At 48.1% G+C, this 19,260-nt stretch overlaps 2 protein-coding genes across 2 annotated transcripts in view; one reads left to right on the forward strand and one right to left on the reverse strand.

The window, feature by feature from the left end:
* LOC120955281 (inactive selenide, water dikinase-like protein) overlaps positions 1-19,260 on the reverse strand; it is a 125,159-nt gene that overhangs the window by 73,141 nt on the left and 32,758 nt on the right. The window lies entirely within an intron of this gene.
* On the forward strand, positions 4,772-10,116 carry LOC120955882 (protein odd-skipped). The gene is made up of 2 exons (XM_040377094.2): positions 4,772-6,932; positions 7,180-10,116. The coding sequence occupies exons 1-2, from the start codon at positions 6,827-6,829 to the stop codon at positions 8,742-8,744; spliced, it is 1,671 nt and encodes a 556-aa protein (XP_040233028.2). The 5' UTR covers positions 4,772-6,826; the 3' UTR covers positions 8,745-10,116.

Consider the following 19,260-nt stretch of genomic DNA (forward strand, 5'->3'; position numbering starts at 1 on the left):
ACCTCACAATTTGCAAGCACCACTTACATTATGTTTCCAAACATCTATTTTTTCAATTTTTCTTATCACTCTACGTCACGCGTGAGAGCAAATTGAGTAGATTTCCCAAGCACTTCGTCTGAAAGGGGAAATACATTGGTGGAAGTCAATAAATTGAACACTTTATTTTCCAGACAAGCCACCAAATAGCTGTGTAGGGACTAATTCGGCTTCTGTTTTTTCAAAGCAACTGTGGGCAGATGCGCTGATAGTTTATCTCAAGGAAATGGAAAAGAGGTTCTTGTTGGGTCTCAGCAATTTTCCCAGCAGCAATCGGAGGGTTTTTTTTTGTCTGTTCTCGCGATACCCGCACATTGAGATGGTACAGCTGGTGACGATAATTACAGTAGCAGCAGAACGATGATAGGGAATATGTATTGCGTAGGTTCATCCAGCGAGTGGGACTGGATGCATAGCATGAAAGTGCGATATGAAGTACAGCAGCAGTAAAGATAAGCGCGTTGATTCACTGCGGGGAATCTCGAGCATGTAATGGGTTAGGTCGTGGAAAACTATTGATTTTCCCAGCGTGTGGTTGTTGCTGAAGTGTGGCTTGAACTTTAAAGCAGGCAAAACTGGACTGGCAATATTAGCATGCGTGACGTTGTACTTCGGTTGCAGCCGAATCCGAAAGGAGAAGAAATATGGTCCGAAAAATCGATGTGTGCGATGTGTGAAATCGGAGCCATGGCTGTAACTGGAGGCTCCTTCCTGCGTGGTCCGGTAGCCGGTATCGGTTGCAAGTACCAGGAAAAGTACAGCGGGAAAGTGATGTTCTATTCCCACATGTACAGCATGTATACGCGGACAGTGTGTCTCCTTTTTCTTTGGTTGGTGATGCTGGCCGCACTTGTTCATCTTTCGGCAGTGGCGTTTTGGGCGTTTTTGGGTAGTGTGAACGGAAACGGTACGATTTGCTCTCGTGCGACTGCACTATTCCGGGGCACTTGAAGGCATGAAAAGATTATAAATCGATTTGTTGATCCTCCTAGAGGGGTTTCGGAACAGCATATTGTTCTTCAAATTGCTTTCTATTTGAAAAAATAGGGTTTTATAGGTTATCCTGGTTTATAGTCTTCTTCGGAAATAATTGTATTATCTTAAATTTCAAACATATTTTATAAGCATTATTTTTAAAATAAAATTACGTGACTTTTCTTCACACCGAAGAAAAAGGCAATGTCTCCAATTTGAGGAAAAAAGGACCTGCGAGAAAAAATAGGAAACTTTTAGAGTTTCACCGAATTGTCGAATACCGCCACGGCACGTAAGATGAGGCGCACAAAGGGACATGCATTGTGCTACCCTGAAGCGCCGCTTTGCAATCCTCTCGTAGCATCGTTTTGTACCGTATTTGCAGCGGGATCGGATGAAAAATCGACCGGCAGTGTCGGTGCATGTTCGCATAAATCACTTGATGCAACATGATCGATCCGTACGTGGCACCCGGTTTGGTGTAAGAGCATGCGGGTGTTTTTTTTGTTACTGTTGTTTGTTACTAGACTTGCAAAGGAATGAGAGAACCATCATCTCGCAATTCGTAGCATTGAAGCTCAGCGTTAGGTTCACTTTCCTTTTCGTCCTTTTTTACTCGTGTTCCAGACTCGCCTGCCAGACAACGAGGCAGGACCGCTGGCGCCAGTACGCTTCATTTGAATGTAGTAAAGTTCGGAGGGAATGTGATGTGTGCCGAGCACGCCGACACTTTACCATGTCCTGAACGATGATTAGGTGTGAAATTTTTCAGCCACTTGCCGGGTGTGGCTACTTTTTTGTGTGGGTGTCCTCTCACCGGGATGCATGGCGGTTCAAGGGTGGCCTGACCGAACAATGCAATAAATGCACCAAAGTGCGCTTACCGGGGTTCGGCAAGTGTTCGCAGTGTTCATTGGATTGTGCTTTGCCGGTGTAATTAATTGCAATCTGCACCACCGCCAAACATGGTCCTCCATGTTGTAGGGGCGTTCGGTTTGTTCAAAGAGGGCAAATAGGTCTTCACTCCCTTCCATCCCCTCTAGGCGTTTCCCAATTTCTAATGCTAACAAATCGAAATTAATTCAAACCGGGCCGTTGTTTGCGAACACCATTTATGGAGTCAAATGATGCCGTGAAGAGGAAAGGTGTGTGTGTGTGTTGGCGTGTTATTGGGACAATGCTAGCCAATTTCAGATTTACTGCATGCTCCGTGCGTCTATTGTCGCAACAGTGTATACTGCACCAGTTAGTCCGTCCCCTCCGTTGGCTGTCAATTTGATGAAGTGAGCTGTGGCCATATCCTATCGTTCGCAGTTGTGGTGGGAATGTGATTTTGAAGCCTAAAATGGGATAACTAATTACGGTGGTTCTGTGTCAAAGATGGTGTTTGGCTGGAAGTGATCGCGCAACGTGCAGTAAAGAGGGGCATGATGTGGTAAGCAGTGATTATTTTAGGCGAATGGTTTGAGATTGAAAACGGGAAATTAAATTAGTCGAACGTGCCTGTCGCTTTTGTGCTTGTTTGGATAAGGTGGAATGGGTTTCATTTTGATTGCTTGCTAATGATCTCAACTAGTCGGTGACACAGTACGGTGCAATTGCTATGACGTAAATGGCACTTAATATCAATAAATTTTAGACGAACATGTATAAAGTTAAAATACTAATAGAAGCTAAAGAGCAATTTTGAATCCTTGTAATATTATACCAATTGTTGACCAGGTTCATTACTGTTTTTTTTAAAATATCAGGCTTAACTGTCTCATTTTCTTTTACCACACTAGCATATCCGTTAGGACACAACCCTGTGAACTGTACGTCCATTATCGATAGACATGATTTAATTGAGTGCTGCTCACTTCCCTTCGATTGACCCTCTAGAATTCCGTACCGCAGTTTGGCTCATGGCTATGGCGGTATGATGTTGTCTATAACTTGCTTAAAGTCACGTCCACTTCTGTTCTAGTTGCGACAGCAGGGCATGCAGTTCGTGATATGTGGCTTCTAGAACGTGACTTGTCTATGACGACTAAATAGCATCATGGCAAATGTAGCGAAGCTTCCTGTAATCTACGGCATCGGTTGTGCGTACGTTTGGCGCAGAACTATTCCTATGTCCGAACGATGTGGTATAAATTATAAGATTATTTGATCATAACTGGAAGAGCTTCACTTGTGACCAGTGTTGGAATGGGGAAAAGATTAATCGAATATTTTATAATTAGCAGTTTAGAGCAGGTTCATAGCGCAGCTTATAGGAGGAGTGTTTTGTGCTGCGTATCAGTAATGGAGGGAAAGTAACATAATTTACAGGCATTTCATTGTGGTTACGTTTTCTGTTTACGTCAAATCTCTCACAACCGACGGCCAAAAATGAGCCACACATGAGGCTGTGTTTATCTTCGACCGGGAGATTCCGCTCTGAAACACCAAAAAGTCTGGTAAAAGTCAGGATCGGATCAAGCCTAAAGCGGCTACAGAACGTGGGCGCAGCGTTGGCTAAAAGCAAAACATAAACAATCACTCCAACCGGTGGAAACTCCCGGTGTCGTCTGAAAGGTAGCAAAACGCTCGGTTTGTCACGGTGAGCGCTCTCCTGGTGCTTCTCCGTGTGTGGGACATGGTTCGTAACGATGCTGGGAAATACCATTACCATAATGATGAACGACAACAGTCAGTGTGGCAGCCGGAAGGCGTTATAGCTTCTCTTCGGTCAAGCGAAACGATCCAACTACCTTCCATTTGTTCGGTGCAGGATTTGCCACCCCAGACACGATCGGGTTGAAGTGGCCCGTCCCAAAACTGCAGATAGGCGGGCCGGGAGAGCACCCGGTTCCACTAATTCCGGCTCAGTTAACGCCTCACGTGGAAAGGATTTTGTACCTTTCTGCATTGCGCCTTTCGGTAATCCGATCGGTTCACCGGGTGAAAGTACCTCACACATTTCATGTGCGCGTACTGTTGTGGTTGTATAGCTTCGGTGTGTGAGGTTTTGTTTAAACAGATGCGACACTTTGCTATTCTTGCAAAGGAATTTCCATCGTGGTTTGTTAGCAAAGGTTGACTTTCTTTCTGGGTTTGCCAAGACGATGCGTGTCCGTGTTGTTTGTAATGTCCTCCAAAAGCGCAGACTTGCTGGGGACGGCCATCACAACAACACACACACCGACCATTGATGGTTGCTAATAGGCTGCAGAAGTTGTTTGCGATAAGAAGAAAAACGATGATGGCGGAAAAGGTGACCAAATTAATCCATATACGACTACCTTATTCGGTTCGCACTGATAAGGCGCGTTTGTCGGCATGCGGAACATGAAACACGGTACCGCCCCGTTTCATCGAAACCGCAATCTTTCGGGACCACCCGATCGGCCGGTGTGAACGATGATATCATTGAGCTGCGTGCTATTCATTACCGAAGGAAGCAACGAGAAACATTTGAGGTTGATAAGTTTTGCAATATTTTCCATTGCCCGAATGTTCTGACGAGGAGTAAGGTCGTGAGCGTATTCCCACTAATTAGGACCTACATATTTAAACAACATACTTTTCTAAAGTAAGTACTCTCTTTGGGTCGTTAATCGAGCTCAAAAGGCCTCACCATAGTATCGTAATCAGAAGCACCGGCAGTATCCATCGTGGCCGAGAATGAATAAAAGGGTATGATCCTGCCAAAAATGTTCGGTTCCAACGAGCTTGTGGGTGGGTCGTAAATCGACTCCCAGGCTCACAAATGGCCGTACGCTGCGTCGGATATATAACAGCCAGATTTTGTTTTACTGTGCCCGGACGAACATAAAGTGAACCTGTATGCTCGAAATATAAGCAGCAGCAGCAGCAGCCGAAGAAGCCTTCAGAGGAAGCAGCATCAGTTTGCTCTCGTCGTTGTCGTTGTCCTCGCTAGAGCCAACGTTTGGTCGTGCGAGTTTTTATAGCTTTATTAATTAATGGCCAGGGAGCAAGGGAATGTCATCGTTGGGGAGGCTGGCTGGTATGGCTCTGTGCAAGTGCGATGTGCGGGTGAGCGTGACGGCCAGCCACGAGAGGGATACTAATTATGTTGACAAAAACCGACGACCCAGCGTTCCTTCGGGGCAAGGAAGCGAGTGCCAGTATGTAGAGGTTTTGTGCCATTTTATGGTGATTGCAATTGCAGCATTGACGTGCGTAGGTGCAGGAAAGGGCAAACGGAAGAGGGGCGAAATTGAGCGGCAAAATGGGAAGCAATTGAGAAAAAGGGAATTCAATAAAGCCTCACATCCTTGCGAGTGGTGTGTGTGTATGTGTATGAGACAGTGGAGAGATAAAACATAACATGAGCGGTACGGAAAGGCAAACAATTGGCAATGTTACTGTCAACAAGCGGAGAAACAATGCCCCGGGAGATGGCGTGTGCAAGGACAATCAAATTTGGATGGATGGTATGGAAGGTAGGAAAAGGGAAGGGAAGGAGGCAGGTGTAAAAAAAATGGAATGGAACGGAAGGCAAACATCGGCAGCACCAGCAGCAGCATAGTCGGCAGCAGCAGAAGCACGCAGGAGCAGTACCACCGAGCTCCGAACTGGTCGTGCAAACGTTATCCCTGCGCACGGGATGAAGGGAGAACGAGCATGGTGCACACCAACCCAGCCGAAGGGTGGAAGGGTGGAAAAACACCCCTGTTACTAGCTCTAGCAGTGCCTAGCGTAGATGCAAGGATAGGAAAACAGGGCTCACTTTTACTGCAGCGCGATAAAACGAGAGCACAAGCCCTCGCACGGCGAATGTCTCGCTTGCGCAAACGGCCAAACATGGCCGGCCGTAGAGATGCGCACGCTCGCACCGCAGCCAATCCGGATTGAAGCTCCGCTTGAGTGCGGTCGAAGTAGGCGGGTGTTGTACTTCACCAGAGCAAAGGTGCGAAAGAGATGGAGCGAAGGGTTGTTCTACTGGCAACGGTTTGCACAAGCGAGAAGCAATCCATTTCTCTCAAATTTGGAATCCGCTCGGCCGCTCGCTCTCTTTCTCTCACTCTATCTCTCTGGTTCGACGCACACGGGCCAGGGGTGGCTTTCTGGGAAGTTTCGTTCATGTGGATGTTTAGTAGCAATTCATTTTGCACCGAAAACTTGTTGTCTAAACATCTAGCTCCACGAGGCAGGGTGTTTTTGTTGTTGTTGTTGTGTTCTCTCCACACGCGTTCCACTGCTCGTGTATGTGTGGGTGTGTGCGTGTGTGTATGGAAGCTCCTGACGTGACATTCTACCTGCTCCCGGACAGGCCTACCGTGTGTGTGTGTATGCGCATGTATGTGTGTGTGTGTGTTTATGTGAGGGAGTAAATAGAGAAGAAGAGCCGAATGCGAAGGAGAGATAGAGACGTCCAAAAAAGGATCAGGATCAAGAGAGGAAGGATAATAGCACAGGACAGACAGGACCTGCCCGGGTCAAAAGGATAACCACCGTACGGTTGCCAGATCGGTAGTTCAGTTTAGCGATAGCAGCGGAACAGTGAACACACAGCGCTTCCGTGCTCCGAAGCAAACAGTGCACCCGCTTCTTGATCAAAGCACTTTGTGTGAGTGTTCGGTGTAGCATTACAAAGACAGTTTCGTGTTGTGACACAAGTGCGACATTGCAGTGAAGTCAGTGAAGACACAAACATTGAGCAACATAGTGCAGCGGGAAGAGCGATTGAAGCGATAGAAGACTCAACAAACAATCACGCTGAATGCGACAGTGCGCAGTACTACTGCAGTGACGAGTTGAAGAAGCAGCGGTTTGTTTTACCAGCGACCACTAGCGCACACAGCCGTGTCCACCGTCGTGTAAAATGTCTGTAAAATCGGTCCCATCATCAGCAGCATCGTCAGCGTCGTCTTCGTTGTCGTCGTGCAGTGAGATAAGCATCGAGGAGCTGCACGCCCGTTCATCACCAGGTACGTTTGCGTGTGAATTTCGAGTTCTCCTTTTTGGTGGTGAAATGATTTGAAAATTAAACGGAATTAATCGTAAATCACTTCCCGCACACAACCGCGTTGGTACACAATCCGGTTTGTGATTTGAACTGCCCTTGGTGTCGGGTTCACTAGTAGCAAGTGATAAGAAGGCCTGCAAAGCGCGGCGCACAGCAGAACGGTTTTGTTAATGGTTTTTGTTTGGATTTTTTTCGTTTTTTCCTGTTAGATTTTTCCTCCGAATTCACACTCGCCAACATTAAGCAGGAGCCGCGTGCTGGAACAGTGTCCCCGATACTGACACCACCACACACACCCACCGAGGACAGTATTGGTGGGCTGAACGGTTCGCAAACGATCATCAGAACGACGCCACCACCACACCACCACCAGCATCAGCATCATCATCATCATCATCACCCGTCGGCCCAGCACTCGACACCGCCGCGACACATTCCACTGAACCACTATCATCCGTATCAGTACGAGATGGAGCGTTCGCGGACAGTCGCCATGCGTCAACAACAGCAGCAGCAACAGCAACACCAGCAGTTTCTTCAACAGCAGCATCCAGCCGGTCAAGATCTGGTGGGAGCGTTCGTGCCACAGCAAGCCCCGCAGACAATCGTGACCGCACCCTCCACAAACCCGATCGAGGCCGCATTCCTGTACCAGCAACAACAGCAGCAGCAGCAACAGCAACAGCAACAACAGCAGCATCAGCAACAGCAGCGTCTCTGGCAGCAACATCTCCAGCAAACCGGTTATCATCCAGCGGCGGCAGCAGCGGCCGCCGCAGCCGCCGCAACCCTGCCCGGTGCCTATGCCCATCCGCACGCCGCCCTCATGCAGCACTGGATTCGCAATGCCGCCCTGTACCAGCAGCGCTTGCATCCGCATGCCCACGCCCACCCGCACGCACCGGCCGTCGGACACCATGGGCACCATCCCTACCCGATGCTGGCTGGCGGTCGTCCCGGCTTGAAGCTGCCCGGGCACCACCACGGTGGACCGGGAGGTGGAGGTGGCAGCTCACGCCCGAAGAAACAGTTCATCTGCAAGTACTGCAACCGACAGTTCACCAAGTCGTACAATCTGCTGATCCACGAGCGCACGCACACGGACGAGCGGCCGTACTCGTGCGACATCTGCGGCAAGGCGTTCCGGCGCCAGGACCATCTGCGCGACCATCGGTACATCCACTCGAAGGAGAAACCCTTCAAGTGTTCGGATTGCGGTAAAGGCTTCTGCCAATCGCGTACCCTTGCCGTGCACAAGGTGACCCATCTGGAGGAGGCGCCGCACAAGTGCACGATCTGCAACCGCACGTTCAACCAGCGGGCGAACCTGAAGACGCACATGCAAAGCCACAGCCAACCGCAGGGCTCGGCAGGTCTTCCACTGGGCGGATCGATCGAACCGGTACTGAATGGGCCTGCGCTCGATCTGTCCCAGAAGTCGTCCTCTTCGTCAACCGAGGAGAAGGACATCATCGTGGACGAAGACTTCGACGACGAGGAAGAAGAGCTGGAAGAGGAGGAAGAGGTGGAGGAGGGTGAGATGGAGGGCGAAGAGGAGGAACAGCTCGACCTGGAAGGCGATGGCGATGGTATGGGGGTGGATGTGCGGCAGATGCTGCTGCTGGAGCATGCCAACAGTGCTGCAGCGAATTTGCATACACCCAGGCGCAACGCAACGACTTCGGCCACCGCGACGAGTGCACCGGCCGGTCCAACAACGGTGACCCCAAAGCGATCGCTCGGCTTCTCCATCGACGAGATCATGCAGCGATAGAGCGATGGGGGGGAGGGAAAGCATAAAGAGGCTAACCAGAGGGAGAGAAAGAGAGAGAGAGGTGTTGATGTTCCTTACCGTCGTAGTCCGCGTGCGCAAAGCTTAGGTTATGTTTAGGGTTTTATTAGAGGTCGCCAACAGAGAAAAGCTGATACCGAGAAACGGTCCGAGGTTTTGTGTTGCAGGATATTAACGCACACCATAGCCATACAGAGTTAAGCCAAACGTAATCCCAGCACCAAGAGCACACGTAAAGGTGTGCCGAAGAAAAGGCACAGATAATTGGGCTCGAAAGTACCCACAAGGAAAGAGGGAACGGATGAACCATGTACATACAACCAAAGAGAGACGGGAAAGAAGATGATGATGATGATCGATAGGGAAAGGGCGATGACGATCACCAGCACACAGATAGCAAGAGAGCAAACGAGTGAGCGAGCGCGCATAGGACGAGCTTGAAGGGATCTTTCGAATCCATTCCAATTCAATTCCAATTCCCAGGGTGTATGCAACAGTTAGAGCAATTTAACAGGTTTTAGCAGCACAGGCAAGCCGGAATGGGGAAAAGGGAAGGTATCTATTATTTTACAATCGATACCACACACACAAAACACATTGTATGTGTGCCCGTTGTACGGTGCAGCGGTTTTTTTGCGTTTTCCCCATTTTGCCGGCAATCTGGGACAATGTTTACAAAGACTGATATTTGTTTTTATTACTTACTAATTATTGCTGAGACGTAAGGAGGCTCGTTCGAGAAGAGGGCAGGCAGGCAGCAGAGCAATAATAGTATGCCAGGGATAGTGTGTCTCACCCGCTGTACCCGCTGTATCCCTTTGGGCAGAGTAATTGATAGGAGGGGTGCAGGTACCAAAGTGTTGTGACCCGTTGCCGATGGGTCGCCCCGGGATCGATAGTATCGCCCGGGCGCGGCTTGAAGGAAGCGTTAGGCCAAAGCCAAAAACAATCGATTAGGGTATAATGCGGCGGACACGCACGCCGTTGCGTCGTACAGGTCGTACACAAGTATTCTTTTTTACTGATCTCATACAGAGCAGGGGTGTATTCTCGAGGGGATTGTCGCGTTGACAAGGTGTCGGGCATGACAACGCTAGACAGATAGCCAGGAGAACGATAACTAATGTCCCTCAAGATGGGGCATGGCAGGCACATAGGCAGCAATGTGAAAGGATTATTCTGTATATAGTTAGCACAATTCAATGTATATTATGTTACTATTCTGTAGATCTGTAAGCATTACCAGTAGAGCACGATGTAGGTGTGTAAGATACGTAAATTATTACTGAGACCGATCCAAATAATAAATAGAAAACCTTAGCGATAATGTTACAATATTTCGCAAACTATATAATCCGCTGTGTTGTTCATTTACTGTCTTTGGGAGAAGGGGGAAAGGGTCTATTGAGACTGATTACTGGAATTGTAGATCCTAGGATCCTTTAACTTGTAGGAAAGTTGTAAAGTTTCTCAAATTATATTGCTCACAAAGAGCCCAGGGGTCACGAATTATCACTCCAATATTTGAGAGATCTCAACTGAATTGAACTAAAAATAGTATCTCACGAATCACGAAGGCTTTAGTACCTAAAATTAATGATTATTCTGATGATGTAAAGTGTATCTAAAATCCACCAGATGTCGGAACAGGACCACAAAATATGTTGAGCAGCTTTTGCGCACAGCATCGCAATTTCGTGGTTTACGTAACATAAGGAAAGCTTCCATTTAAGGGAGCTTTGGCTGACAATCGAAAGTTCAATGTCCTTGTGTGTGTGTGCTGTCAAATGTGTCATCAAGAGCGATAAAAACCTTGCAACCATCATCAACAAACCATGCATCCGGTAAGATAAAAGCATTGGATGCAACAGCATGAAATGGCACGGACTGCATGGTAGGTTGTGTTAATAATGCAATTGATGGCTGCCTTGCATCTCCATCTCCGGTTGCCCCATTGTTTGACATAAAGTGGTGCGAGAGCGTTAATTACTGCACCCGGGCAAATAGAAGCACCCGGCTGGGTGCTTCGTTTGCAGAGTTGGCACGGAGGTCGGCCTCGGCGTATTGCCGTGTTGATTATGGAAGCAAAAACTGTAACGACCTCGTCGAGGCCAGTTTGTTATGGCATTCGGTGCTCGTCGGCGCTGCGGCCTGTGTTGTGTAGTGTGGTAATTCTGCTACAGAATCGCGAGCACGGCGAATGGTGTCGACAGGGCTGATAACAGGGCCCCTGGGCCGACGATGAGCTGCGGCACACCGTTCAAGGGTTGATACAACGAAGAGGCGAGCACGGTGGCATAAAATTGTTGACAGAACCTCGACGGACAGTAGCCGATCTAGCCGGCTTAGGCGCTGCCGGTGCCATCGGTCTCGTACAAGCGAGCAAAGCGGCGAGGAAGCGTCTGGTGGGCAGTGTTACGGGGCACTGCGAATGCGCACGCGGAAGTGATAACCCCTCAAGAACGGTTTCCTTCTACTGCTTCTTTTTGGCAGAGGATGACTGAGAGCGCGCTGGCTTTTAGTTTGTGAGTGCGGTGAAGTGTGATAGTGCTGGCGTTGCGGCAACCAGCGGCCCGAAATGCGCGATCTCGAGGATGACGCTTTGAGTGTTGAAGCGTGTTTCTATTGCGCCGCTTTTAGAGGTTTGCCTTTTTGTGTTGTTCAAGTTGCATCCTCATATCAGCTTGATTGCGCTGACCCCTTGCAATCACTATCAGACACTGGAAGAAGCGGTGATGATGATGACGATGTTGATGATGATGTCGGTGAGAATGATGCTACCAGCATCGAGTGGTTTCATACTTCATTAAAATCAACACTGATTGCGGATGTGTAGCTGTTTTGTCTTCAGTAGCATTAATTATTCTATTTCAATTGGAATCAATTGCTAAATTATGCAAGAAACATACAGCGAGTATTAGCAAACTAATCAAACATTGATTCCCAGCTTCTTTGGGTCGCATTCTTAACGTCTTTTCTTGTTTCTGCTCTACTAACACTCGTACTGTTCTTTCATAGTACCGGGCTACCTGCGACAAATGGACATCGATGGGTTTTAAAGTTTTAATTACACGTTCCAATCCAGATGATTAGCTCGAGCTGCGCTGACAGTCGCCGTTCATCATCTGTTGGTTTTTTTTTCAAAAGGTAGTGCGGCCCGAGAATTAGGGGCTGTGTTTTCATGGTCATAAAAAAGCCCTCAATACTTCATATCAGGGGGTACCCCGGACCAAATTGTAGGTGCCTATTACGCTGCGTGACAGAAACCCCGGGTGAATTCGGTTGGCATGTATTGATTTTAATAATTTCCCATCGAAATCCGGTCCCGATCGGTCGGCCCACCGATTGGCAGCAACGGAAGTGAGATCGGAACGGAAAACAGTGATTCGCCTCGAAATCAGGTAGTTTCGAGGTAGGTCCGTTCCGGAGCGGCCGTACGGAAACCTATAATTTTGGGTTGCGACTACCAGGGGAGCTAAGATATGATTGCAATTATTTCGATCGACAACCTATCCCCGTGAAGGGTAAAAGGGTCGATCGCGAGACCTGGAAGGGATTTTTGTATCTTCTAGCGAAGCAGACGTTAGAGATGCTTCCGGATAGGTAGGATGTGTAGTTTCGCGAACTACGACGACGCATATGAACGCTGTGGCAAGCACCTGCTAATCGTTCCTCCGCAGCACTAGGTTGAGCTGCAGTGTGTGTGTGTGATTTATTTTCGCCTCCCAAAGCACATTCCAGACCCATCACGGCTCGGGCACTTCAATTTCAATCACATTAATCACAATTGAGCAGTGCGATTTGGGTGTAGCATTTCGCGAGATCCGTTCCGCATACGATCGAGCTGGGCCTGATTGATTTCCCAGAAATTGCAGCATGCATCAAACCGCGCAAGTCTCAAGCGAAAACGGATCGAATTAAAGAGTCGGGGATTGAAATGCTTCAATCTTCGGTTTCGGTACCGATTCCCGTTCTGATGTTAGACGCTATCAATCAAGCTCAAGACAGGAAGGAAGGCAGGAAGGAAGGAAGGATGTAAACCGTTTTGGATACAGGTGGAATGGTGGACCCCAACATCCCAAAGCCCAGTTTGGGTAACGTTCACGAAAATGTATGCATTTTTGGGGAGGCCGGAACCGAGGATCGAGGTTGATCGCTCCGGTTGGAGAGCTCTAAATTCTAGCTAATTAAATTTATTATCCTCTTTTCGGGCGGCATCCACAAGCTCCAGATCACACCGGGCCAGCTTTCTGGCCAGTTTGTACGCTCGTGTGTGCACGTGTTTTGGGGCGAGCGGTTTTGCAAATAGCAATCTTTCACCGAACGGGAATTTCTTTCTGACATGATAACTATGATTCACATGTCTCGATGCAGGTTAGGTTTAGCTTACCCCTCCTGTACTGCTCGCTCCAAAGAACCGTATCTGCCAATTAATGATAATTTGAAAGCGAGCATCCAGTGATCGGCAGTGATTATGCGATGCGAAAATTGCTCACAGGTTTTCATGGTCGAGAGTGTTTAACATTGTTTGGGGAGATAAGAGTTCATTCAGTTTTAGCTTTGGATTCACAGCGCTGTGCTTTATGGGGATATTGGAGGGTAAATTTGGGAGTCAGTATAAGATGAAACTAAATTCTCTCAAAAAAGAGTTTGCATGCAAATTGATCGTGCCAATGTAGGATAATTTCAAAGGTTAATGATTTAATTCGGCCCAAAATTTCGTACCGCTCCTTGCACCGTTCAATTGCAGCTCACAATTTGAGATTCGTTTTCATTAGCAAATCTCGATCGCTGCTCCAAGGAGTATCACATTCGGAAAAAGAAACAAACAGAAAACAGAATCAACGCACCACAGATCACTCTCGATCGCATCACAAAGCGATTTGTTACGTCTCCAGTCCGTCTTGATCATCGGCATCGGTGGGCATTATCCTGTCAGGTGTGATCGGGCCTGTGGAACGCTCTCAGGAAATCGTGAGATTGCACACGAAATAAAAGCAACCTGAAGCAAAGGTGGGGAATCCTAAACCCCCCCCTCCACCAGTTGAGTATGCAGAAAATTAGACTCCGATTTGCTTGGACGTAAGGTAGACAAGGGGCAAGTTTATTACACCCAATCGAGCCACGATCGAGCTTCGGACACACTCTCGCTCGGACAGTTTGGCAATTTGCCTTAATTACGCGATTAGTAACGGTGGGAAAGTTGGTGGGCCTGGTTTTGTGTGTCCAGCAGAATTCACCAGAAATCCTTCCAAATCCTCCGTTCTGATACATTTCCTTCTCTCTGTGCCCCATAAATTCACCCTCCGTTTGACGCGGGATGGGGTTTTTGTGAAAGTTTTCGATTCGCAACGCAACGCGTTTTGGCGTGTTTGTTGGGCGGAATTTCCTAGGAAATGGTTTCTGGGCGAGTTTTAATTAACTTTTCTGACGTAGAGAAAACCCTTTTCTCCATCTGTCAGACGTGAGGTTAGCTATGTTGCACCGATCCTCGCAAGGAAGCGCAGATGGAAATGCGTCGATGGCCCGTGCTGAAAAGAGTGGTCAGTTCGTTAAGTGTTTGTGTGTGTGTGTTGTTTTTGCTAATCTATTGCACTAAAAGTAGCACAATCTATATGGCGTATTTTTTGTTGTTTAGGTTTGGATGGGCATCAGAGTTGAATTATCTATTTTCTGTTTATGTGGAAGCAATGCAAACGGAAACTAGGGCGTGCCGATCGCGAGTGGAATGCGGATGGCGGCGAGTTGGTACGGGAGAACATGGGCTAGTTTGATAAAGGATGATCAGCAGCAGAAGTTTAATGAATTATGATTTGGCAGACACAGTGGGACGGGCCACGGGTCGTTGCCGGCGTCAGAAAGCCTCGAGCGGTTTGATTAGTTTTAATTATGGGGTTTTGCGGATAGGCAAAGAATTTACGATTGGTGGTAGGTAGTCCGTTTTTTTGGAGAACAAAGTGGTGAAAAAAAGGTTCAAAGTGTATTTGAAACTAGAAATAGTGTTGATTTTATATAAAACTTTGGATTTCTTTACTTAAAGAGCGTCCAGCTGTCCAGTCCAATCACCCTCTACAAGTAGTTTCATTCAATCTCACACTTCCAAATGGACGGCATCAGTCAATCAGATCCGTGCCGCATTCCTGCAAGCCTGTCCGCCATGTAATCGTATGTAGGGGGAGAGAGGAGAGGGCCGTACCGTGAACCGTGGAAGCAAAACATTCCCACCGAAAATCCAATAACATTATCCCGACGCGCACTTAACCCAAAAGCATGCAGGCACGACGGTGTAAAGGCATATTTGCGGTCACCTTTCATCGGCACACGGTGGACCACGGAGCCTAACGCCCAACGTCGAGCAAAAAGCATAAATTCCCACGCCCGTGTTTTTTTTTTCGTAGGGACAGTGGAGGACGGACCAAACGAAGGGGCCAGCCTAGCCAATGAATATGATTTCCATATTGGACGTCCCGGCGTCCTGTGTGTGTGTGTGTGTGTGTGTGGACTCCCAGAGTAGCGAAGAAGTCAATCAGAGTTGAGCATCGCGCAACGTATCATTATCGAGGCGCAGTCGTACACAAAGATAAAAACAAAGCCTCCGGTGCCTTTCCCGGTTGGCTGGGCAACCACAACTCCCTCCTCCCTGCAAAACTGGAGCCCGCAGGTTTCGGAGCTTCGGCCGGTGCAGCTTCTGCATGATTACGCCCCGAACTCCGGTCCGCGCAAGCGCTTGCTATGTTAAGGAATTCGACCTCTGCCGTCCTCGCGGACGAGCCGGGCGAGTTCGCGCTCGCGGACTCGCCGGCCAATAATGCGGCCGACAAATCGGGACGGAGGGTACTGTGCGATGAAAAATGACCATTCCCGAAGATCCCGAGATTTCCTGCCCAAGCAGAGCGGAGCAGGAGGGAGAAGGGAACACAAAAAAAAGAGTAAAACACGTCGACTATATGGGAAAACATGGGAAGATGCATGATTTCTAACTCCGCTGCTCCGAAACAAAATCCAACCCACACCTTGAATCAAGCGGATCTTCCCTCCATTTGTGTGTGTGTGTGAGAGAGGTTTTGTTTTTGATAATTTCCGAATTCTAAAAATGACCCAAAAAATTAACACTAATTAAAGGTTACGGGGCATATAGTGGTCGAGCAGGCGGCGAGAGCCGTGTGGTTCGTGGTAGAAGCAAGGCACAACCCACGTACGCCCATTACGAATTCCTGATCGCCGGTTCGGTGCGGGAGGATCATCAAGTCAAGCATTCGGTGTCCGGCCTGGGTTCGGATCGTTTCCCGTGGCTGCTGCTGCTGCTGTTGCCTTCAAGATTATGCGCTCCCGTGTGTGTGTGTGTGTGTGTGAGAGAAGTCGGTGCAGAAGGGGGCTGTCTTGATCGCTGCTTGATCGAATATTTGCCAGCGTGCAGTGCACTGCATAGTGGCTGCTCTTCCTTCAGTACGGTTGTACTGGATAGCATTATCATCATCATCATCATCGGTGATGGTCGACGGTGTCTGGCTCGGTTCGTCCTTGCTGGCGGTAAATGGTGGAACGCTCTAAACGTGTTTATTATATTAATTCGCTTTATTGAAAATAATTCTTTCGGGGTAAATTATCTTCCTTGCATTGTTTACGTTCCTTGGTTGGGGTATTGTTTGGTAAAAGTAGCATGAGACTGTTTTGCGTGGGATGTAAAGACTGCAAAGACGCGACGAGTAAGATCTAACCTTAAATATTTCGACAGTAACATTGTGTTTGACTGAGCTTTGGTAATTTGGTTTAGTGACGTCTGAACTCAGCTTTGGGCATCTTTGCAGCTTCTAGGCAAGTTCACAGATGCGTCCACCAGGGCTAGAATTCAGGGCTAGAATCGATATATTCACCGTTTGGCGCCAGCGGGTTAATTTCTTTTCGACCGACATCGCAACCAAAACTCTTCACCGCCCAGAGAACTCACGGTACGGTATGGCCAAGGGCCGGACCTAAACGCTTCTTAACTGCTACATTCCGCCTTCAAATGATCGCATCGTTAGATCGTTCCATGGGCAAGAGTCGTTAAATTCGGTGCTGTGAAACGATGTGTTTTCTTAAATACCATCATCACCGAACGTACACGTACGGGTATCATTCCCAGCTTCCCCGTGTGCGGACAGGGAAAATCTTGCGAATGAAATTAAATGAAGAAGATGAACTGGGAAACGGTTCCACCGAGGGTTCGAAGTGGCTTAGAAAGACCGTAGCAGCTACCAAGCGACGAGGGTTTCTAATGAGCAATTAATTACAGCTTATGAGTGGTGATTTGATCTTAATTTCTCCCCGGCCAGCCTCTTCCATGTAGAGCGTGATCGCTGAGATTTCTGTGAACAACGCAGCCGAAAATTAGCTCCATGTAGCTATTTCGTAGGGAATGGAATGGCTCTACGGGGAAACGGTCGGACGATCGCATCGGTAATAGCATTACCAATTTTGATATTTTTGATGCGTCTTCGTCTTTTGTTTTTGTTGGCTTGCCTTCGCCTAACTCCTGACGATTAAGAGCTCTGTGGTGCCAGGATACGAACCTTGGTTTGCACTCTCGCGCTCGCAGATCCTTCCAGGCAATATCGCTACTGTGAGCAGTGCTTGGGGGCTGCATGTTGAGATGAATTTATTGACGGACAGATCTATCTCGATCAATCCGTCATGTCGATGAAGATCAACACCGGAGGGATCACGTCTTGGAAGTGTCGGCGGGCAGCGCAGTAAATCAAAACCCGTCCGAAGCGAAAGCGTTTTCTGCACAAACACGGTGGCCTGATGTAGCTGATGGGAACCGTTTCGTGTCAGCGGCGCCTAATGAATTCATCAATCGGGACCCGGGCGGTCGCTCCAATTGGCAACAAAATGATGTCGCTCGAGGGAAGGATTCGCCCTTGCGTTTTTTCCGCCTAAAAGTGAGCGAAGAAACTGTAACACACCGACCGTGTTGGGTTTAGTCCGCTCTAGCTGTAGGAAAGGCAAGTTGCACATTCAGCAGGTTCGAGATCCGATGATTTGATAAACTACCGATGATTTGAAATTCGTAATAAAATCACTTCCCGGGTCGAATTAAATACCTTCGCCCCAGCACCAGAAGGGGAACAACCGGGTTCGGGTTTTAATGAGCTACTACCATAAAGTTGATTCCCTCCTGTCCCGGGAGGGCCGGGTTTGGCCCGTTTGCTCTATTTTATGGCGTTATGCTGCCGCCGCTGCTGCTGCTGCTGCTGCTGCTGCTGGTGCTTATGAGGGCTTCATTTCCTTCCCCTAATTTCACTCAATTTGTTGTCGATCATGTCCATGTGCTGGGCGCGTTTTGGTTCGCGTTTTTGGTGGCTGGGAGCTTTTCAATTAATCAGAGCGCTTTCGGCACGAATGTTTCGCGTGTGGTTAATTTAGATGCTGTTCTTTTATGATTTACTTCCTGCGCGGTGGGCTGATTGATTGGATCATATGCCCGCGAGCTGCGTGCGGGGCAATAGGAGAAGTGTTGTAAATTATGCTAATGGAGTGTTGAACAAGATTGTCCGTAGATGTTGCTGTGTGCTTGTTTGTATGGTTTTAAAGAATTAATTAGCTTTTGTTTTGATGTTCAGCACGAATTAAGAGTTAAACATTCCACTGTGGAAGGAAATGGTTGCTTAAATACCAAAAATGTAACTAAAACAGAACCGAGATGCCGTGTCCTGAATCATCTCATAAAATATATCAGCAATGGATCGTTGAATAAGAAAATGTGATGTGTCACAGGAATAAATAGTTTGCGTGTGTGTTGCTCATAGAAACATTTAACACCTTCACTGTGGTGGACCACCCGCTAGGAAGTGCTGACGCCGAACACCTAGCCATCAGCTCGGTACTAATAAGAGGGATCGAGAGACACAGTGTCCGGCGCATGGAAACGCCCGCTACGAAAGAGTTACATTCATGGTGGTCATGCCCATAATTAAAGCTCATTTTCCTGCACAAACCCATTGGCACTATCGTCACCACCTTGGGCAACCAACGTCGTCGTCGTCGTCGTCATCATCATGATGGTTGTAGTCGTTCCATCGGTGTGATGTTTCCAGCACCGGGCGGCGGAATGGATGTCGGAGTTTCAGCTTGTCATTATGAGTGTTAAATAGCAGTTTTATTATAACAATTATCACCCCTAATGGTTTGGCGTTGTCACGCGATCGCCGGTGTTCTAGGCGGCTTTGGGCGTTGGGGTAATGGCACTCGTGTCCAGTGGAAGAAAACCAAAAAAAGAGAAAATCATTTCAAATTGTAGCCACGTGCCAGCAAGATGTATCGTGGCTTGTGAGCTAGGCTTGTCAACTTAAGGATCTGATTTAGGTGCCCCATTCGTAGTGTGCATGTCAAATGTCACACGAGCGGTAAGCCGACTAGCGATTAATTATTGCCGGAGAAGTTGGCAAGCTTCGCCGTGTTGGCAGATCGGTTTGGGCAGTAAACGATGGTGATCACGCAAATGGCTTGAGGATAT

Source organism: Anopheles coluzzii, chromosome 3, assembly GCF_943734685.1.
Source record: "Anopheles coluzzii chromosome 3, AcolN3, whole genome shotgun sequence".
Lineage (NCBI taxonomy): Eukaryota > Metazoa > Arthropoda > Insecta > Diptera > Culicidae > Anopheles > Anopheles coluzzii.